A 23,644-nucleotide genomic window follows, 5' to 3' on the forward strand; every position below is an offset into this window, starting at 1 on the left:
AGACGACGAAAATAAGTCGTGCTAAGCGGGGAAACATTCTAAATGGGAACGTTATAAGCGGGATCAACTATTACTTTCTTCTTTTTTGGTAAGGTTATTGGCAATGATATATATATATATATATATATATATATATATATATTTTTTTTTTTTTTTTTTTTTGACTTCTGGAGCAAGTGTGATATGGATAACACATTTATCAGCAGACTTTTAAAAACTGTTTGTGTTGAGTGTGTGTTTCACCCCTCTTTTTTTTTTTCGTTGTTTAAAAGGCGGCGGCGCTGTGTTGTTTCTTTCCTCTCCAGCTTTTATATGGTTCGCGGTCTGTGGACGGATATTTCGCAGCGGCGGCGGCGCGATCTGCAAGGTCAGCGGCGTCGAGAGCCAAGGTCACAGCGCGGTTGCAGGTGGCGTCACGGGTGACGTATTCGGCGTTTCGGGGCGTAGGTTGTTCTCTGACTGTTCTGTTATTTAATTTTTTTTTTCAATATTATCTTTCCCCACTTCTCTCTTTCTTTCCACGTGCCCCCTGTGCAAGCATGCCGAGCTCTTTATACAGAGCTCCCATCATTTCGGTCGGCAGGCACTCGCTGATGGTTGGTGTCCTTAGTTTGTTTCTTTGACAGACTGGGCTCTTGCTCTTCGTTCTTTTTTTTTGATATTACGTAAAAAAATTGTGAAAGGATTATTTTTATTATTTTCCTTCTTTCTGATGGGATCTATATTCACTGTTCTTCCTCGTATGTGCGTGGGTTGTTTTGTGTAATCTGTGAAAATTCTTCGAAGTTGTGTTGTGTGGATCGTTTCTTAAAGCCCTCATACCTAAGGTAACCTTTTCCCGTCATTTTGTTAGTTTATCAAATGCAGTAAAGCAGAAATTTCTCGTTGCGGTTTCCCAAAAATCAGTCGAATGTAAAATATTTTGAAAATTCGAATGTGTAATATCATGTCTGTTAGTAAAACTACGTTTTTTTTTATCTTTTCTATAAATCACTTTCAATCAAGCTTTACCTTATAACTAGGGCTCCTTGTACTTGCAAATTATGCATTGCACGTGAATTCTATATCAAATAAAGAGAAATTTTTGCTCAAAAGTATATCGGTGATATTTTAGATACTTAACGCATATTATTTATTATCGTGCACATTACTGTACATTCGAGTACGGCCGCAACTACTACTGCTCAAACATAGGTGGATACCAGGGTTTAAGCTACGGTCGCATTTTATCTTAGAATGCGAAAGAAGTGGTAGCCACTTTCGCAAAAATGCATACAGGAGGTACGGAACGAGTAGACATTCAACCAACAATCATTACATTAGCATTGTAGCATTTTGCTAAAGCTTTTCTCATCATTTTCGCTTTTTTGCGAAAGGAATTTTTTTATCTTGCGTATCCTGGTGGATACGTAGGAGTGGTATCCCCCCATTCAGTAAAAAAATTGTTATGGCATCGGCGGGAGGGTGGAGGTTAGACATACGCCCCCCCCCCCCCTGTTTATTATTTGTACTTTCGGTACTCGTGTGTATACATGACTCCAAAATATTTATGATGTCAGAGTAAGTTTCATGTTCGAGAAGTGCTGCCATTAGACAGGGCTATTACTGCTAGTAAAGGTGCATGACCTGTGAGGACTCCGAATTGTATTTCCGTGAACCCTCGCTCAATTTATAAAACTCGCCATACATACATGCTTGTATCTGGCTTCAGTCTTGTATTCAACGCCACCGTGTAGTACTTCGTGTCAAAGACATCATTGAACCTTTTCCACAAAAATACTATAAAAGTGTATTTCAAATTTATATTAACCATTCAATTACACCGGTGATTTTCAAAAGGTGCCTTTACCTGATTTTGAGCCCGTTTACCTACCTGTTAAGACGCCACAGACCCTCGGGATGTGTTTCGAAGTATAGACGCTCGCTATAACTTCACTCTGCTTTCTGCAATGGCCATACCCCGGGCTTTTGACCGTGGGGGGGGGGGGGAGAGGCTTTCATCGTGAAATTCTAATAATGGTCGAAATGTGGATATCTCCGTTAAGTGAGTATGAATCATAAAACTGTTGTGAAAGCATGAGGAATCTTATATAAAAGGAAAAAATGATTTCTATAAAACTAGAATCCACCTGGTAGTTATCGCTCCGAATTCGGATTCCCTGGATTTGGTTCGATCCAGGGGAGGAATGTAGAAGAAAACAGCTTATGCTCGCATCTGATGTACGTACATGCTTATGTGTATAAAAGGAAGTATTTTTATATCCAAAATTGATAAGAAAGGATTCGTTAATGATGTTTTTCGTTTACTATGCGTGCCAATTTTTCATGTGTAAAAAAAACTCTTGGAAGTTTTAGAAAAGTTTGAGCAAACAGAATATTAATATCTAAAAAACGCATATATACAGTGTTTTCCCGAAAATTAGATCGAGTGCTATGTTAATTTGTGGTTAAAAATATGCGTCAGGGCTCATTTTCAGGTGATGCTCTTTTTTCATGTAAAAAAAAAAAAGAATCAACATTTGTTCAGGGGTTCGTTCATTTGCAGGGTAGACTTGATAAACTTTTCACGCATATTTTTCTCCATTCAATTTCTAGAGCAGTCATTGATTTCCATGCAAAAATCTCCATTTGAACATGGGCTCTCAGACATGTGTTCTAGCGCCTTTACGTAGCTAGAAGTTTCTGAAAGCCATGCTTACTACAGTATCAGATCTCATTGTTACGACCCCTATGCACTTAAGGTCCAAGTGACGTGTCTCGGTAGGCTCCGTGCGCTAAGACGTCCCTGTTTTCAACGGCATATTCATGCCTATAATACAGGGCTAGACAAATCGCAAAAAAATCTAGGCGCCAAAAAAAATTTTCAGCGCCAAGAAACTTTTACCCGAAGAAAAATTCCAAAATATTGCTTCTTTTGACTTTTTAGTGCATAGTGACCCTCTTTCGTGTTGCAGATACGCTACTATAAATTCCAAACATTTAGTGTTACTCTTAGCCTGCAATTTAGTAACTACACAAAGTAAATTTTAGGTGCCAATACCAATTTCCAATTTTTGGAAGAAGCGCAATCCAGGCTCAGACCTGCTATAATATCAAGAGTCTGGAGACAAGCAGTCTTTCTTCTTCACTCATAGTTGGAAAAACTGATGGCCGGTGGCGGCACCACACACAACAAACAGTACGCAGAAACAAACTTCACGTCAGGTTCATAACACATAAACTCGGCACATAAGACGGCACTGTTTCGATGGCCAGCGGCCATAACACGCTGAAGACGCTGGTTCTCGTCTGATCACCGAAGTTAAACAGTATCAGAAGCAGTCAGTACTTGGAAGGGGGAATACCGCGTGCTGTTGGCATCACTTTTATGGACGAGGTTTAATTAATAGTCTTTAGTAGTCATGCGTAGTTTAGTAGTCTTTCTTCTGGGAATCCTTGCTCTGGAAGCGTTCATCTCTCTTCTAAAGACACCCTTTTAGGGACCATTCAAGTATTACGTAAGCAAATTTTCAGCCATTTTTTACCCCCCCCCCTCCTTGTCAGCAAAAGTCAGCAAAACACTGACCCCCCCCCCCGTCAGCATGGGCGGAGATACGGGGGGGGCGTGGAGGGCATTGCCCCCCCCCCCATTATCAAAGGTGAAGTCGACTGATCTAATGTATATATGCATATATGAATTGACATCATCATCGTGCCCCCCCCCCAGCAATAATGGTCTTGCCCCCCCCCCCAGACTTCCAAGTTTATCTCCGCCTATGCCTGTCAGCAAAGTTCCGTCAGCAGCTTAGAATATGTCATATCTTCAAAAAGGGGTGGTTGATGAAGTAAGCAACCTTCAAACCTCCTCCCCCTTGTCATCAAAAGTCAGCAAATCCGAACCCCCCCCCCCCCTCCGATGCTGACGTAATACCTGAATGACCCCTTAGGTATATACAAATAATTAATTAATAATAACTGATTTTAAGTATAAATATACATCTTACTATTGACATGATAATATCAGTGGGCTGCCCTTGATAAGTCAAAAGACAGGCAAATAAAAGAATAGTGGAAGGATAAACATATAGTAGCCAAATAATAAAATCCATATATTGAATAACAATATTATCACTTCATAATTCAGTGTATTCGACGTATGTAGCAACAAACGTAGAAAACTCGTCCGTTCGGTCAACGATTTCGACTTAGGCTTATTTTTTAAGTAGGACTCATATTACGAATATCCTGAAAAATCCATCTAGGTCTTATTTTTTGATTAGATCTTACTTTCGGTATGTTGTGCAAAATTCTAGTAATTTAATTCATGTTTTTCTTTTCCCGTCTCAGGTGTTGTCAAAGGACAGCATTGCGCTAAATAATGAACTGGAGCTCGTCGCTGATTTCATCGAGAAGCTCGTCTCCGTTTTCGCAGATCATTCAAGTTGCCGATGCCCGTAACAGCAGCAACAGCGTGCGAGATCTCTGGCATTTGCGCTGGCCCTATTGGAACTATTGTGGTGGTCCGGGCCACCGCCATAAACTTCTCCTCTACTCGTACGGACCACACGTCCACTGGTGCATCAAAGCAGCCCTAAAAGCCTGAATAGGACGGAGAAGGAAACACAGCAAAAAAAAATATAGCCGACTTATAAATTTCAAGTTTTCCCTCATCCGCTCTTTCTACACTTTATACCTGACAATCGAAGCATACATATCATTGAACAGCATATTATATAAATAGGCCTATTATACATATACAGTGAAAATATAAATATATATTCTCTTAACGGATTTTATAGGTGTGTCTACAATATCTTTACCCATCTTTGGGAGTTCGTCTTTTTTTTTCACTTCCGGCTTTGACAGCGTAGCTTTTTGACTTAAGTGTTCGTAGTGTACTTCTCTGGTACGACGACATATCATGCAAGGAACTATGCAATTCGTGTGCTCGTTTGTGATGTCCGTGTGAATATATCTTCAAAAGTTATGTGTCTGAGTGAATCGAAAGATAAATAAGCGCTTCCTCTGCCGAGTTTTGTATTAGTGCCTGTTTTCAATCAATCTTTGTGAAACGAAAAGAAAAGGAATAATCGAAACCTATTTGGATACTGGGAAGTGGACCAAGCTCCAAATTGATGACCATGGACAAGGTTACCGCCATGGTCTTCAAAGACCATTGCGCCCCTCGGACGCCTCCGCCAAGACCTCCTCCGCCACCTCCTCCTCCACCGCCCCACAGGAAGGCGATGGGGGGTGGCGACCAGGAGGACGAGGACGATCCAGAGGTCATGCAGGTCGTGTCCAACGGCCCGCTGAGCCTCCGGACCAAGAAGCAGAGGATGGGCGTTAACGGTGTTCTGTGCGCTGAGGACCCAGACCCCAACCGGGAGCGACCCATGTCCTGGGAGGGCGAACTGTCTGACGACGAAGGCATGGAGTCTAGGCATACTCCTCCACCTCCTCAGATCAGTGAGCAGCAACACCACCGTGATGTCGTCGGCGGTGGCGGCTTTACCGGGGGAACCACAGTCACGGTGGTTCCCAGACCTCCCGGCAGCCCTATGTGTACCGACGAGCAGAACCACATCGCAGCTTCGGATGTTGGCTGCGTCATTAAGGTAAGATTGTTTTCTATTCGCTGCTACACTTTTTATTTGAGTACTCTTGAAGTAATACTGGATGAAGTACGAACGTTTTATTCTGGCTGTTTTTTTTGTTTTTTTTTCAGAATAAGAGTATTCAGTCTTTATCTTATACTAGCTGATACCCGGCGACGTTGCCCGCCCTGTAAAAAATTTACATATATATAGCTTATTAATTATTTCTTAATCAAATATTTCTGCATTAAGTAAAAAAAATTACTTTAATTTTTAAATATTTTAATTAAAAACTTCAGGCAATCGCTTGTGGATACACAATATTTTTGTTTGTCCATCTGGTGTGTACATGTACAAATTTTTGGGATTACCAACACGCGAACAGATGACGAAAAGCTGTCCGTGTGAAAAACAGGGCTCATGTAGGTTGATACCTGCCACTACTAACAACTGGCCTTGCGCTTTGTTGATTGTCACGGCAAAAGCTAAACGAATCGGGAACTGTAATCGCTTTAAAGTGAATGGCATTTCTTCAGTGATAATTGGGGTACGTGGAATGAAGACGTCTTCTCCTCCAGCACATCCAGTTAGAATCGTTGCTTCAATGATGTAATTGTGCAATTTCTTCACGCAGAGTCTGTTGCCATTGCAGAGTATCGGTATCTCCAAATTTCTTAAAATCATTTTAGGTGCTCCGACTTTGAGGGTCAAGTTGTGTGGTGGCACACCCGGAATATCCAAAGAGTTCAGAAATTCTGCAGGATACAGAACTGTCTGCGCTGTGTCTGTGTCAACCGATTTGTAAGATGTGGAGTCTCCCGGAATAATTTTTAGGATTTTTCCGTTGATCTTGTTCACACTGTCATTTTTCGGTGCCAGAATCGCACTCTCACAAAGCCACTCATGGTTTCGGTGATTTTGTTGAATGTTTGGGAAGACGTGGTCTGCAAGTTCTTGAACTGAGTTTATATATATAATAACTGGCAAAATCCATTTGGGAACGTTATCAGTCCAGTGCTTGGGTCTACGGGAATTCTTCCGTTGCCAAGTTTGATCAACTGATGTGAAAATTATAGCAGTGCTGAGTCATTTTGCAGTTGAACTCGCATGTTGGTGGATAATGATAATTTTTTAGCTTCGTGCCAGAGTGTTGATGTCCTAACAAACTCGAGGCGACCACCGATAGACAGCACCTTCACTTCCAACCCATCATCTCACTAATGGCAGTAAATTGCAATGTAGCGATATGGCCAGAGTTGGTGTTTGGTGAAGTAGAGTGCTGATGATTTGAGGCAAGCATTGAGTTCATCAGCTGGCGTTGAACATTTTTATTCCCAGTTTTATCGCCGTAGTTGTTGTTCTCTGTTGTTAGTGACGCCATATGTCCAGCTTCTGCAGCGAATATTATTCAAACTCCTTTTAAGCACTTTTTAAATTGAAACTATACCTCAACGATGGGTGGTTGATGAGATAAAGGCCACATTAGCACTTACAGGACATCCTGTATACATGCAAGCAAAAATATCTGGCGCTTCCCGGGTTTTTTTTTAATTACTGGGAGGATTGGAAAAGAGTGACAAACCGTTATAAAGGAATAAACTGTTATAATGGCAGAATTAAAGATTTGACAAACCATTGTAAAGGCATATATATACACGTCTGAAACGCATTGTTGGGAACCACGGTAACCAAAGTAAACGTTCCGAAAGTGATTGTTGAGGCCCCAAAACCATTGTTGCAAAAACAGTTTTTCGCCCATTTCGGGCATTTACCCAGCTCTGACGAACTTTTAAAGTAGCCTACGGTTCAATCCCGGTCCTGTTTGGTATATACGCAAAATCTGGCGACGATCAGCCTAAAACTGTAGATTTGTATAAAGAGCATACATACATACATACATACATACTTTCACATTTATATATAAGATTTTTTTTACTTCGTCCCGTTTTGCTAAATTTATGTAAGTCTGAAATGTAATTTTGTTTTCTTAATTGAGGATTTCAGTTCAAATTACCACCAATATTCAACGTCGGGCCTATAGGCGGAGGTAGACTTGGAAGGCTGGGGGGCACGATGATGATGATGTCAATTCATACATACATATATACATTAGATCCACCTTTGAAGCTGTGGGGGGGGGGGCAATCCCCCAGTCTCTCCGCCACAGACCTGCCGGATTTTGGCAAAAAAATTAGATTTTACGCGAGCTTTCACGTTATCGTGACGTCAATGACTGCCGTCGTCGTTAGGGAAAACACCCATAGAGAGGACAGCCGTGGTCATTTCCATCGATCAGCCGTAAAAAAAGTCTTGGTGAGCAACTGGCAAAGACGTGATATCCCATTTGGGGACAGAGTGGGAGTCATGTTCTAGTGTGGCGGCAAAGCGTTTATCGGCAGTCATTTATCAGGGGCATGACCTTGATTGCCGAAATTCCTGTGTAATCGTTATTGTATTCCATTAACAGCCGTGCGGTGAACACAAGTGTTTTCGTCAGCAGCTTCGTATTTTGAAGTTTTTTAAATTGTTTTCTCCGATTAAATATGTCTTCAGAAAGAAAATATAAAACTTTTAGCTATATATAAAGCTAAATATCAAACTTTTAAGAGTTCATATACCCAAGATTATCAATCACTGATAGCATCCACGAAAGGAAATACGTTTTATGAACAGTATGTAGATGTGATTTCTCTATTCTGCATGGAAAGACTAACATGGAATTATATTCTGCTCGAGAAGGGGCAAAGCAGCACCTGCCTTGGGGAGGGGGAAGGAATGGAACTTTTTCTTAATTGGAAAAAAAAAAATCGAAAGAAGTTTTTTTTTCGTGAATTTTTTTTTTGATCTGGTCTATGAGTGCTGGGGGAAGGGGGGTTACCACCCTTCGGGATAGTTTCTGGATTTCAAAAGTTGGCACGTCTGCGCCCATGGCAGCCTGGCCGTCCAGTAGTTAGGGAGCTAGCTTCTGACTGTGCAGGTCTGGGTTCTAATCCCGGGTCGGGCATGGATGTCTACTAACACTAACAAATTCCCTGGACAGATCGTAACGATCTCTTGGGAATACGTGCTGATCACGTGATTATTTAAAAATATTTATTTTTAAAAAAAATGCTCGGGCCACTTTATAAAGAAATTCAAACTGGTGGGGCCACTTAGAAAAATAAAAAAGTATTTAATGAGGAGCCGACTATATACTATAGGCAGATTTACAAACTTTTCATACTCACGGCACCCTTGGAAATGAGATAAGAATTTTTCACATCTCATAACACCCCTGCATGATATTAAGGATTCTCAGCAAGATGTTTTGACACAATGGTTGGGAATTCGAACCTACATTTGTTTTCAATTCAGTATGTTCTCCCAAAATATCCCAAGTATTAATCACGAGCTTAAAGGGCAGGGATCTCTTACGTTTTGGTTCGTGTAGATCCCTGATAGTCACAGGACTGCTTCACAGAAACCAAAAAAGCCAATATAGATATTTATACATCTCTATATTGGTAATCTCACCTTTTCTGATGCCGCGGAACATCAGGTGGAAACCTACGATCTAGTGTACGGGCACAATTTGAGACTCGTAGCTCTTCAAGGACTACATTCGCTACATAACTTTCAAACCGATCACAGCTCAGGTCTATCGCCATTGGCAATTTATTTATTCTTTTATTCACGCCTCAACAGGCAAGGATTGCCCAATTACAGAGATGGACAAGAGAAGAAAAATACAAAAACACAAATACAAAAAACAAAAACGAGTGGAACAATAGAAATACATACGGAAAAGAATAATAACATGAATATTCAATACTCACATATAACTTTCAAGAAACTCTCTTATAGTTGAATTGAACATATCGGGTTTCACATCGCACTGATTATATATATTACACATCTCAAAAATAGGAGACCGTTTTGAGAAGTATTGTATTTAAAAAAATGTTTTTAAATAATCATCAATGTGTGATTTCTAAATTAAGAAAAATTCCTGTTTAAAAATTGAAATTTTCCCTCTATATACAAACATAGGCTATAATCAAAAACTTCTTCCATTCCTCAAAATTTCATTGCTGTGAATGATATTTACATATGCGGATTATGTGATGAGCAAGTTTTTTCAAAGTGGAGAAATTCATACCTCCGAACTTTATGCAGCTATAGATTATTTGCAGTAAATTACGGTTTTTATTAAATTCAAAGTCATACAACTGTCAGCGCTGACCCCGTGCATAGCAACTGTGAAAAAATAGTCTGAGAGAAAAAAAAAATGCGGATTATCTATCGCTGCAGATAATCTGCAGAAAATGATATTATCAACAGCTAAAAGATGGCTCTCCTAGTTATGGATTCAATGAAAGCTCATAGTCAAGAATACGTAAAAGACGCCTGCAAAAATTGTAGTACTTGTCTTTCCCATACCTGGCGGTTTGACTAAGAAGTTGCATCCTTTAGATTCAGGCTGAAAATGAAAATCCTCTTGATGAATCCATTGACTCTTCCGAGTTAGAATTAGATGAACTGTTGCGCTTATTTACGGTAACTCCGATTCAGATGAGTCTGACTTTGAAGGTTTTGATTGAACTATAAATTTAGTTCTGTATGTAAGTAATGCTATTGTTTCGTAAATAAGTTTCAATAATTAGCATAGCAATTTATTGATTATTGAAATATACGAGGTAAGTTTTTATAAATTTTTAAATCCTGCGGATAATGCGCTGCCACGGATTATACGCAGGAAAATACAGTACCCTCAAACATTGATGAAACCTGATAAACTCTAAAAAAAAAAAATTATCGCCCACCTTCTGTAAGTTTTGAAAACACTTTTCTGTTTAAGAATGAATTACGATGAAGAAAAATAAATATCATCAAAAAACGAAGATGGAAGGGAGGAGGGGGGGAGGGGAAGAGAAAAACTTTACGAATTGAATGGGATTCCAATCTGCCACCTTTGTTGTGGAGAGTCCTATACTCTACCCAGTGCACCACAGGAGATTTCAAATTTTGGTTGCAATTAAATGGATAAATTGCTAAACGAGAAAGAAAAAAAAAACCATGATATTGAACTTCGCCAAGTTCTTTTCTGTAAGTGACATATTGGTTCATTGTGACCTATCACGAGACACTAAATTCCTCTATTATACCTCGTATACATCTAGGACTGCAAACTTGTACGCCAACGGACTATATATTGATGTCAGTCTATTACCATAGTGCACGTACAGAATGGGGCACATGATACTTATTACTCTTCATACCACAGTGCAGATATGTCACCAAGCTCTATTATGTCTTGTAGTCAATCTAAAGACAACAACGTCCTGTCTGATATGGGGGTCATTCAAGTATTACGTCATCATCGATTGGGGGGGGGTCCGATTTGCTGACTTTTGATGACGGGGGGGAGGGTTGGATGATGCTTACGTCATCAACCACCCGTTATGAAAATATGAAATATTCTTGATGACATCTTAACTCGGTGCACCAAAAACGAGAAAAATCTTTCGCTAGTTTGTGGGCACCTGAACTAACATTCTCTTTAATGATAAATCCCTTACAGAGCCACTTCAGCGATCTCGAAATGTTTCCGGGCCGCTTGAGTGCTCTGGAACTGTGCAACGCATCACTCAAGGTGTCCGTAATTATGGCACGGATCACTTAAGTAATCTGGAAATTCCACGGGTGACTTGAGTGATGTAGAACCACACTGGGGGGAAGGGGCGCTTAAGTGCTCTAAAATTGTGCCACATGTCACTAAAGGGCTCTCTAAATGTGCCACGGATCGTTTGTGTTCTGGAACTGTGTCGCGGGTTACTTAAGTGATCTTTGAATGTTCCACGGGCCTATTCAGTGATCTGAAAATGTTCCACGGACCACTTAAATGCTCCAGAATTGTGCCACGGGTTATTTAAGCTATCTGTAAAAATGTGCCGCTTAATACATTTTTACAAAATTGGGTTTGAGGGGGTAAGCCGCATCAGATAACCTTCAGGGCCACATTTGGTCCGCAGGTCAAGGGTGGTCGCAATTCATTGCGACCCACCCTTTAAGCCATATATGGTAAATATATGGCTTAAAGGGTGGGACGCAATGAATTTCTTAGAGAGAAATTTTGTGTGTTCTTAGCCTTCAAATAGCATTGAAATTAACAGAAATCGATTATAATAACATATAAAGGTATTTTATTTCGAAATTTCGATTTTTTTAAAATGTTTTTTACATTAATTTTTTTTTTGTCGTCTGGAGGGGGGTGCACGAACCCCCTATCCCCTATGTCTTCCTCCCGCGTACGTTTCAGTTCCCACCAATATGTGTTAGGAGGTAGAGGGCAGTGGTGGCGAAATTTTGCTGACGGGGGGGGGGGGGGTAAAAAATGGCTAAAAATTTGATGGCGTAAACTTGAACGGCCCTATTAGTGAGTTGGGGATGAGAGTTACAACACCCTTCCAGGACTCTTGTTATGTGTTCATCGAAGTGAAGACGAGAAAACAGTGAGAAAAACGCTTTAAATCCACTTTTTGTGTGTGGGGAAGGGATGGACCTAGAGGATATGTGTTCGATGCTAGTTTTCCAAAAAATGCCTTTTTTTTTTTTTTTTTTTGCTTCATTCCCCCGAATGAATGAATGCGCAATATTAGGTGATATCAACTGCTCAGAGCCGTTTTAACAGCATCATGGCCCCCCGGGTAAAAAGATGCTCTGTCGTGAGATTCCCTTTCAATACCCGTGTAACGGGATTGCGTTAAGACGGTCCTGCTACTTCTGCTTTTATTTTTCACTCGTTATCTGGTCAAAAAAGACATTCCTGGGACAAGATGATGGTTTGTCTTGATTCAACACTGCCCGTAGACCCGTGAATAAAACATAATCACGGCATAGTGTAACGATCAGTTCTTGATCTTCGTATTAAAGCCTGCTGCGCACGTTCAGGTTTGCCTGCGCAGGTATACCTGTAGACCAGAGTGTAAACGCATACCTGAACGGTTCAGTGCATCCACACCATTCAGGTTAACCTGTATAGGTACGTCGAATGAAGAAAACAATCCGTTCGGCTCAAAAAATACTGTGTAAGTATACCGGATTGTGTCTCTACGTAACGTTCAGGTTTACCTGCACGTGCATAGCAAGCAGCCTTTATAGAGGCATGAGGATTGTCATAGAATTGTTTTTTCAAGGACAGGCTTGATTACGGTATCACTTATCTGTGGCCGAAATTTGTCTAGTAATCAGAAGAAGCAGGGCAGTAACTAGGATTTTTGTTAGAGGAGACAAACCTTTTTCCGGAACCCCGTAAAACTTCACAGTTCTATAAACAAGTGTTTTTTACACATTGTGTTTAAAGTAGTTTTTTTCTCCCGATTTTTCCTCCCTTTTCCAAGAAATTTTCCGCCCCTAAAGGTTTTCACCCGAGGCAGTTTTTTCTTTTGCCTTCGGCCCGGGCTACAGCTGACCAATAATTGTAGCATAATTTACCTCCTTCCTCCCTTTCAATTCGCTACCTGTGATCTGTCCCATGTAACTGCACATCCAATAAGGTTACGAGTTTTTACGTATTGTTAAAGCGAATTATTTCGCTCATGGATGGAAATGAATTTATTGACAATGGCAAATTGTTCTATGTCAGGAAGCATCAGATATTTTCTATGAATACCTGCCTATACGGTATATTTACATATTTCAGTGACTTTGTTCCATTCTAACTCTTCTAGGTCCCTGAAAGGGACAGTAGTCAAAAAGTTCTTTCCGGGAGGGGGGGGGGGACTAAAGTTGTAATACAATAAACTGAACCATGCTATTTCATATATATCGGTCATTTTCTCGTTCTTCGGTCCGGCCTTGTCTTGAACCTGGTTCTTATTAGTAAAAACCGGGTCCTTACTGAGTAAATGTGTACTGTGAAAGACACGTGAATTAAAATTTTCTTGTCCTTTTCCGATTATTCGATAACGCTTCCGTGACTTCGCTGTACAGTATGAATTCTTCCAATTTTCTTTGTATCTCCTGTTTTTCTCCATATCCTAGCTCAGGGAATTCCAACGTTCCACTTAACCTGAAATAACATGAATAATTATCTGATATAGATGTTTCTGCTGTAACAACAATGAAAAGTTTTCCACATCGGGATACTGTGGAACCCTAAAAAAGCTCTCACAGAATCCCCGTTGGAAACCCCATGTTCTAGGGCTGTGTTCTACTTCTGGACAGTAGAAGCTACGGGTATAACATTGGATCCTTAGAGAAGGGCCTCAAGGGGAAAAAAATTCGGGGGAAGAGGCAGTGTGGTATAGATAAAAATTTGAAAACCCCGTTCCATGGTTTGGCTCTCTATGGACCACAATAGACAACTGCTCGTAACTGCACTGGCCTAACCGACGCTCATCCAATGCAATCACATGAATTCAATTCTTTGTAAAGTCTTTTTTTTCCTTCAATTTTTTTTTAATCCTTCAAGATTCACTATTTTGAAGTTTGAACCCGTTTTCCCAGTGGTTTTTGAATTTAGGGCAGTTGGTAACAGTGAAGATCATGAGTTCGGTGAATGTGCAGTGTATACAATAGTACGTATAGCTCAGAATCATTACTTGTACATCAATCAACATGTAGTTCCCATGTTTGAATATCCCCCGGGAAATCAGGTCAACGGTCAAATAACTGTTTATTAGACATTATATATATATATATATATATTTTTTTTTTTTTTTTTCTTTGGAGATCTCGAATGTAGGGGGCGGGAATATCCTTTTCCGAACTCCATCCATTCTTAAATGTTTCTTGAATATCGTCATCCGTGGGAAAGTGTCCCCAATAATTTTTTTCTCTTGTCCATAACACAGATGGATGTGTGTTAACCCTTTTCTTCCCTTTTTTTAAATTTAAGTGGGTCACTTAAATTTTCAGCGGGTTTCATGTGATGCTATGTGTGTCTTTCCCCCCCACCCCCCTACCCCAGTGAAATGACGAAAGTACGCTTAACCCTTCCCTTTCTTTCCCATGACCTGGAAGCTTGTCATTCCCCTTGTTCCCCTGGGCGTGAAACTTTTTTTCCTGCCCTCCTCCCACCCCCTTCAATTCTCCGTCCTCTAGCACTTTTGGATGTAGCGCCATCTGTGGGGAAGAATTGTTGGGACGTTTTGGGTCGTTTCCCCCTTCTGAGTATCTTTTTCTCTCCTCAGAATTTCTCTGGTGCTTGAATGGAAATGGCCTTGACCTCTCTCCTCGGCACCTATAAATTATTTTCTTCTTTTCCCCCTCTCCAGCGTTTCTATGCCCCCATACATGGCCTCTGTAGATCCTGTAGCTTTAATTTTTTCCCTTTCACATGCAAGGAAAGAATTAAAATTTTGAAAAAAATCGACCATTTGCATTTTAATATGGGGGGGGGGCATAACAGAAGGGAACTCTTGTAGTGGGATTCAATCAATCTGTGAAGTCCATTTGATATTCCAACAGGGAATTCGTGGTTTCGAAACAACCTGTTGAATCAAGCCCGTAGCCAGAAATTTCGTTCGGGGGGGGGGGGGCCGAGGTGATAGAACAATAGATTTGGCCATCTATTTCCCTTTTTTCGGTCATTTTCTCACATTTCCAGGGAGGAGGGAACAGACCCCCCCCCCCAAGTCACCCCGCTCTCTATGGCCTTGTGGTGAATACCATTCACCTACTGAGCATAGGTGCTGGAAACTAGGGGCTGATCACCCCCCCCCAATGCTTTCTGAAAACAATGCAATGCACCTTCCTCCTCCTGTGTACGCGTTTGAGTCTTGTATATCCAGGAAGACCAGCAACTTTCAGCCCCTCCAATATTTTCTTCACGTCTGCGCTTCTGCCACTAAGACTGTGAAGACTTTGTAAAATGTAATTAATTATCATTGGTTTTAGTTTGCTGTTATTTATATTCTTATACCAGGGCCATAACTGGGGGGGGGGGCAATTGTCCCGGATGGCAAAATTTGGGGGGGGCGGCAGTTTGGGGGGGGGGAAATGAAGAACACCATTCAGGGGCAAATAATGTTTTCCCCTGGCGGCAAAAATCCTAGTTATGGCCCTGCTTATACTCGTGTATAAGCCATGTAATTTGTTCCAAATTTCGTTCCTTGATTAGGCGGGAAACAAATAAAAACCGCAAATAAAAACGAAAATTTACTCTCTCGTCCGGAGCCAGTGTCCATTTTGGCACCCTGCCCTTGATTTTGAACGGAAAAACAGATTCACCGCCCTTCTCGATCCAGCTTCTGAGCATGGGTGGAGATATGGGGGAAGCAGGATTGGGTGCTCCCCAGTGTCAAAGGCGGAGTGGCTGATCTAATGTATATGCGTATATATGAACTGACATAATTATCATGCCCCCAAGAGTTTCAAGTCTATTTCCGCCTATGCTTCGAAGGCACCAGACACCCCTCTCCCGCCCTCTCCTAGTTGTGGCCTTAAGGGGTGGGGGGCACAAATGCTTATCCAGCCAATGCAGCCTGCAAAGTGGGTTCCATTTGGTTTGTAAAAACTGAACAATCTTACAGCATCAGGGTTTCTCTGGCAGAACAATGTAGCAATTTTGAACTTTAATGTAGGTCTATTAGACCAGGACTGGAGAAATCCCGGGTGCTAAAATGCAAATCGCTATGGTGACTAAAAAATTGGTAGTGGCGCCTAAAATTTTCTTTGTGTAGTTATTAAATTACAGGCTGAGAACAGCACAAAATGTTTAGAATTTATAGCAGTATATCTGCCAACACGAAAGAGGGTCACTATGCCCTAAAAATGAAAAAAAAAAAAAACCATTGTGAACCTTTTCTTCGAAGAAAATTTTTTTTTCTGGAACCTAGATTTTTTGTGATTTGTCCAGCTCTGTATTAGACTGCCCCTACAAGTTGGAAACAGTAACTGCCATGTAAAGTCATCTAAGACCCTTCATGTACAAAGAGGGCCCACAAAGTACTCTGGTTTGTGGCCAGCAAACTGAAAGGGTTGTGTTGTTATCAAGAGACATATATGCCCTCCCATACCTTTCCCAGAGGCCAAAGACAGACAGAAAACTGTGAACTGTACTTTACAAAATTTGAAGTTAAAATAGAAAATGCAGTGATATTTTGGCTAACGAAGATATTTCCGAGACAACTATGATTTTTTCCAAAATCATGTTCATTAACTGAATTGAGATTTCCCATAGGTTTCCATGTAAAATTGTTTCATTTGTTCCAGGTATTTAAAGATAAGTTTTTTAAAGTCCTAAGGAGTGCTGTAAAAAAAGAGAAAAACTAGCCCTAAACTAAAATTGACGGAAGCTAAGCTTCAAAATTGGACACAAATGATTTATAGGTAGATGAGGTACTGAAAAAGATCTTTTTATTTTACACTATATAATATCTAATCAACTCCAGCTTTGGTCTGCTAATGTGGGTGTTGGCGCAACTCAGTCGAGTTTGTAGGTGTCTCATCCATTTGTGATTTGATCAGCTCATTGCTGCATCTGAGGATACCAGATTTCATCAGCTGGGTCAGGCTAATGTAAAAATTCTTGGTAATAATTTTTTGGAGAACATTATTGAAGTTATTTTCATTGAGGAGAATTATTTGAGAATATCCTCTCTCTCTCTCTCTCTGGAAGAAAGATTACCTTTTGGATGAGATAATAGACATAAGAACAACAGCGTAAGCATATTGAAAATGTGATTAAAACAACAGCTAGATATGTTTTGGAACTGTGAGAAGTTCCTTCTTCAGTGGCATAGAAAAAGACAGAAAATATATTATAACCCCATATAACTGAGGTTTTTTTTTTACTTTTCTCTTGACAAGCGAGCAACCTCTCTAATACGAGATTAAGTTTTTATCTTTTTTTAAGCTAATTGAAGAAGGAACTTTCTAATTCTGAAACGCATATGGGTCATTCCTAAAAAAAATATACTGCCTGCGAGTATCGGACCCTGGTCCTTGCATAGCGTTTCTGTCATGCACAAATAACTGCAATGATAGTGCAGGAATGTTCAAAACCTTCATTGTAATGAAGGTTTCGAACACGATACGATTCTTGAATCGGGATATGATGCCTTTAATAGTCGTGCAGTTCTGACAGTTATATCACATTGGAAATAAGGAAGTTAATGAGTCCCTGTAACAGTCATCCCCCACACCTGCAGTTTTCAGCTCTTGGATGGATCTAGAGGGGGTGGGGGGATGGCGAGCTGCATTTGTGCCATCCCAAGAGTGTTCCATACATGTTCAACAGGATTTAGGTCTGAAGGATTAAGTCCCACCACCTGAAGATTTGATAGTTAATCCATGCTGTGAATATCCTCAGTTTCAAAATATTCATCAACTATATCTGTTCGTCTATGTAGGGTTCATAAAAAAATTGCATCGTCCTCAGTAGGGATGAGACAAATAGTCATTTCACCAAATAATCGTCTAATGTTTTGGCCGAATACTCTGAATATTGATTTCCATAAAATTCATCACAATTATAAACAGAAGTGGTGTTTTTAATTGAAAATAAAATTATTGGCAATTTTAAATGATCAATATTGAGTTTTAATTATGCAATTTATTACTTAAATCAATTTTAAAAAGCTGGGACGGGGCCGTTCAAGTATGACGTAAGTGAATTTTTAACCATTTTTGGACCCCCCCCCCCCCGTCAACAAAAGCCAGCAAAATTTCATCAGCTCTGCCCCTCTGAATCCTAACGCATATTGGTGGGATCAAAGACGTATGTGGGGGGAGGCATGGTGGGGGCTCGTACTCCACCCACGATCAAAAATTTATTTTTTTTAATGCAAAAAAAAAATATTTTTTTTAATTTGAAATTTTGGAAGGCAATACCTTTATGTTATAATCAATTTCTGTTAATTTCAATGTTATTTGAAAGCTATGAACTCAAAAAATTTATATTTAATAAATTCATTGCGACCCACCCTCTAAGCCATATAATGATAAATCGCATAAAGGCCCATGGACCAAATATGGCCTGCCCTCCTCAAACCTAATTTTGCAAAAATGAACTAAGTTGCACATTTACAGATCACTTAAGTGTCCCGTGGTACAGAAGCAGCCTGTGGCACATTTTCAGATCACTCAAATGACCCGGGACACAGTTACAGAACACTTTAGTGATCCGTGACACATTTAGAGATCCTTTAAGTGACATGTGATGTAGTTTTAGAGCACTTAAGTTGCCTCTAGTGCAGTTCTACATCACTTAAATTACCTGTGGCACATTCTCAGATTATTTAAGTGATAAGCGGCATATAATTATGGATCACTTGAGTGATGCGTGGCACATTTCCAGATCACTTAGATACGCGAAACATTTAGAGATCACTAAAGTGGTTCTGTAGGGCACCTTCAATAGGGGGAATGTTACTACTGATCTAATGTATATGTGAATTGAGATCATCATCATTGTGCCCCCCCCCCCAAACTTCCAAGTCTATCTCCGCCTATGAATCGGAAACCCCCTCCCCCATCGATGATGACATAATACCTGAACAATCCCTAAGATTTTAATTTCCGTGATACTGATAATCATATTTGATTTGATATTATTTATGAAGCATTTTTATTTTCAACACTCGTCACAATTTCAGATCTAATTAAGATAATGCCAACCATTATTTACAATCAACTACCAATGCATCATAGGATTTACTACTTATTTTTCCTCTTTATCTGTTCTTTGCCCGTTTACCTCTTTCAGTAGCTCAATAAGTATCTTGTCTAGATACATCCTTCAGTTGAGGAACATGTGTATATAATTCATGCTCACTTCCATCTTATTGTAGTAGGATTCTATTTTTAGACTACAATATTTATTCTAAATATTGGAAGTTACAAACTTAATTTTCCACTTCTTTCTATTGACATAATTCTGGTGTGTATATAAGGTACCGAAACCTCTTGCTGTGGCAGCAATTTTAGAAGCTAACTTTTGTCTAATTTATTTCAATGCACGTTCCTTTCTACCACATAACAGTATAGATATTTTCTGCTGACATAGCATACAGTTTTCCAAAAAAAGTCTTAATTTTTCTTGATGCTCTGTCAGTTCTGAATGAATCTTTTCTCATGGCATCTCTACTGTAGGTTCCAAGTGGTGAATGAATTCTGATTCATGCTAAGCTTTGCTTAAATGCCACCATAGTGTAGACAGTATGCCACTAAAATGTCGGATCAAAAATATCTGAAGCATAGTGGGTAGGTTTTAGTATCACCGATTTTCTTTTGCATACAGCTTCAACAATGATTTTCTCTTCATTTTTCAGGAGTGAAGTTAATGAGTGCTTTTTTTGATTTAAAAAAAATGCTTTGGCAACTGTACTGATTGTCAGTTTGGCAGATTATAATACATTTCACACAATAAGACTCAGAAAATCGCCAATTTTTTTTACTCATGCAACAAAAAACATCTTAATCTTTAAAGCAAGAATTAATTACTATTGTGAATAATTATAATCAGAGTGCCCATTGAGAACAGTTCTGTCTCCTTTGAGAATGGCGATGTTGAATTTTATTGTTTTGCACAATCACTTTTGCTTGCAGAAAAATCAAACAAAATGCAGTTGTGTAATAAGTTAATTATTAATTTGGTTTTTTTATATTCCTAAACATATTTTTTAGATATTAATTCGAAAATTAAATCCTTAAGATTTGTGTGAAAGTTTTTATTATTGTAGCTCTTCTAGAGAATAATAGACATAAGACAACATAAGTATGCCGAAATGATTAAAATAACAGCTATATGGATCATTTCAAAAAAAAGTGTACAAACTGTTTTCCAGAGCACTCTTATGGTAATTTTGATTTTTTTTCTAGTTCTTCATTTAATTCTCTGTCATATGGCATTTCTTAATTTGTTTCAGATGGTGTCTAATTTAAAAAAAAAAACCCATTGTTTGTAGCAAAACCTCAAAATATGGCTGTCAAAACTTGAAAAAATGTGTCTAACAGAGACTTGGTGCAAATCTGGAACTTTTTTTTCAAAAAACTTGGAATCATGTTTTATATTTGTGCCATAGACAGGGTTGGTAAAAAAAACCAGAAAATCAAGTTATTTTTGTTTTAAACCAGATTTTTTTGGTTTTTTTTTTCTTCGTGTCCCAAAAATTTTCCCATTTTAAAAAATGTTCACTCTGCTACGGTCATTTTGGGAAATATATTTCTGATCCAGATTTAAATCTGATAACACTTTTTCATTGAAAGGTTCGCTTTTAATGCTTGATCAACTTTTTTGGATTTGACTTTTGCAAAATGACTTAATATTCATTTTATGTGCTTAGTACCAGATTTTTCTCTGTCAGATATCCACTCTGTTACATCATTATAATTTTTTCATCTATACCAGCATCAAGCATTAATGGTAGTACATGAAGATATGCTTCAAAATATAATAAAAGTTTTCATCAATCATTTAAATTCATAATGGAAAATAATAATTTAGGCTAGTTTGTCCACTCTGCTATGTCTTCTAAAAACTCAAGCAACGCATTAGAATGAAAACTATGACCCAAAGTAAATTTTTCTTTTTTAAGAGGTTTTGAAGTTTTGAATTAAATTTAATAAGTTATCTATTCCATTTACACCCTTTACCACATTCTCCATCATGTTATTTTTTCAGTTGAATAAGAATGTTAGGTAGTACAGATCATCAAAATCACTGCCGGGAGAGGGGGGGGCACAGATCCAAGAAGATGTGTCATAAGGGACATTTTAGTATGAGTAAAGGTCATTATTTGACAATACATTCTGCATTTTAAGGGGCAGAACCATTATTTTTCTATGTTATTTTTGTTTCCATAGGCTCTACCCCCCCCCCCCCCATTCCACTCTGGATCATTAATGTGAGAGGCATAACCGCAAGATTCATACCAACATTCAATTACTGCTCAATTTCACCAAAAAAATTTTGAATTAAAAACAAAATCATCCTGATGATATAATATACCGCTGAGAAAATCCAGTGTCCACTTTTATGAGATTATTTTGAAGATTTTACTCGACCAAAATTCAAACTGTGGGGGGAGGGACGTGTTTTTTAATTTCCTCATGGAGTGGACATTTTTCAGAGGTTTAGAGGAGTCTCTGGGTTACCTATCACATTTTGTATATAATTTTTGAGAACAAAAGTACTACAGTTGCATACTAAAGTAGTTGCATACTGTATTTAGAATATTTGAGACATCTTTCTCTCAGTTAAACATTTCTATGCACTCTGTTACGGGAAGCATTTTTGCACGGTTCACAGGCAAACAAATTTAACAATACTTTAAACTAAGATGTTAAATTATAAATTACCAACCCATTACCCATCAGACATAAAAAATTTTGATTTGCTAAATATATGTAACAAATTGATTTTTTTCTGTGCTATTTCGAAAAAAATCATGAAAAACCATCCAAACAGCAGAAAAGTCAAATTTTTAAAACTAGTTTCGTTCAGCGTATGTGTAAGAAATAAGGTGATTTCATTATTCGAAGAGAGAAAAACAACAGAAATAACAATACATTTTTTTTTTTTTTTACAGCAAATATATATTTATACAATATTATTAGTATGTATTTATACACACAATATTTATTTTTTTTGTAACAGCGAGGACAAAATCCATGATTTTTAGTCATAAAAAAAAAAAAAAAAAAAAACAATATTGTAAAACAAAGTGAAAAATATTTATTAAACATTAAACTTAGTCATTGGCTATCATTTGAAATCAATGTTATTAGGAAGTTCCTTCATCAATTAACTTAGAAAAAGATAAAAACTTAATCTCATATTGGAGAGGTTGCTCGCTCATCAAGATGAAAAGTAAAAAAACACCTCAGCTACACTGGTGAAATAAATTAAGAGAATTAGCATATTTTATCGAATTTCATGAAAAGAACTGAACTGAATGTAAAACCACTGCTTCTAGACAAAAATGCAAATCTTGTACGTCAAATACGTAAGCTTACACGTGTGTGTAGGCGGAGCCAGTAGAGAAAGAGGCTTTATAAGCTGAAACGCATTTCGTTCCCTAGCACACCTCTGCGATTTTCTTGGTGTTATTTTGCAGCAATCGGTTAATTTCAAATTGTAACAGTAAAAATGAGTGAACACCAACGTTTAGATGATGGAATGAAGTGTCGAATTGTGGGGAGGCTAGAAGCAGGCCAATCTCAAGTCCAGATTTTTAGAGAGTTCAATTTAACACCCAGCGTCGTGTGTAACTTATGGAAACAGTTCCAGGATACCGGATCCATCGAGAGAAAGCCTGGGCAAGGTCGTCCATCCAAGAGCCATGACGGCCAGAAAAGATCGCCATTTGTTGATTATAGCGAGGCATAACAGGAGTGCTACAGCTTCTCAGTTCTCTCGTGACTTGTATGCAGCCACAGGAACCAGTGTATCAAGGGTGACTGTTTCCAAAAGACTTCGTGAGAGAGGGTTGTTTGCAAGAAGACCTGCTGTTTGCGTCCCGCTCACTTCTACGGACAGGAGAATCTGTTTATCATGGTGCAGAGAGCATAGAGATTAGAGTATGAATCAATGGGCGACCGTTCTCTTCACAGATGATGACCCGGTTCAGCCTAAGCACCGATTCTCACCGTACGTTCATATGGAGAGAACCAGGGACCCGCTACCTACCCTCCAATGTCAGCGAAATCGACCATTATGACGGAGGAGTTTTAATGGTCTGGGAAGGCATCATGTTGGATGGCCGCACACCTCTCTGTGTCTTTGAAAGAGGCACTGTGACTGGTGTGAGGTAGAGGGATGAGGTCTTGGAGCCCTATGTTCGCCTTTTCAGGGGTGCAGTTGGCCCTGAGTTCATTTTAATGGATGATAACGCGAGACCACATAGAGCGCTTCTGCTCGACGATTTTCTAGAGAGTGAGGATATTCGCCGGATGGATTGGCCAGCCAGATCTCCAGACCTTAACCCTTTAGAGCATGTCTGAGATGCTCTCGGGAGGGCAATTGCAACTCGCAAACCCCCTCCGGGAACCATCCAGGGAATGAAAACAGCGTTGCTGAACGAGTGGGACCAATTGCCACAGGAAATGATAAACTGCAAGTATGAAATCACGCTGCGAGACCT

General features: G+C 39.2%; 1 protein-coding gene across 2 annotated transcripts in view; it reads left to right on the forward strand.

Annotated features, from left to right (window-relative positions):
- Window positions 1-23,644, forward strand: part of Hr39 (Nuclear hormone receptor FTZ-F1 beta) — an 89,520-nt gene that overhangs the window by 49,918 nt on the left and 15,958 nt on the right. Inside the window, exons 1-2 of one of the 2 annotated variants that reach the window (XM_089234237.1) lie at window positions 563-827; window positions 4,327-5,597. In XM_089234237.1, the coding sequence (XP_089090363.1) occupies window positions 5,115-5,597 (483 nt within the window). In that variant the 5' untranslated portion in view covers window positions 563-827; window positions 4,327-5,114. Of the gene's footprint in view, window positions 1-562; window positions 828-4,326; window positions 5,598-23,644 lie in introns of those variants that run through there. The other variant, XM_089234236.1, reaches the window with a different exon arrangement.

The sequence above is a fragment of the Pholcus phalangioides genome, unplaced genomic scaffold (assembly GCF_987345545.1).
Source record: "Pholcus phalangioides strain wild (caught in Gottingen) unplaced genomic scaffold, Ppha-v1.0 ptg000008l_1, whole genome shotgun sequence".
NCBI classification, from domain to species: Eukaryota; Metazoa; Arthropoda; class Arachnida; order Araneae; family Pholcidae; genus Pholcus; species Pholcus phalangioides.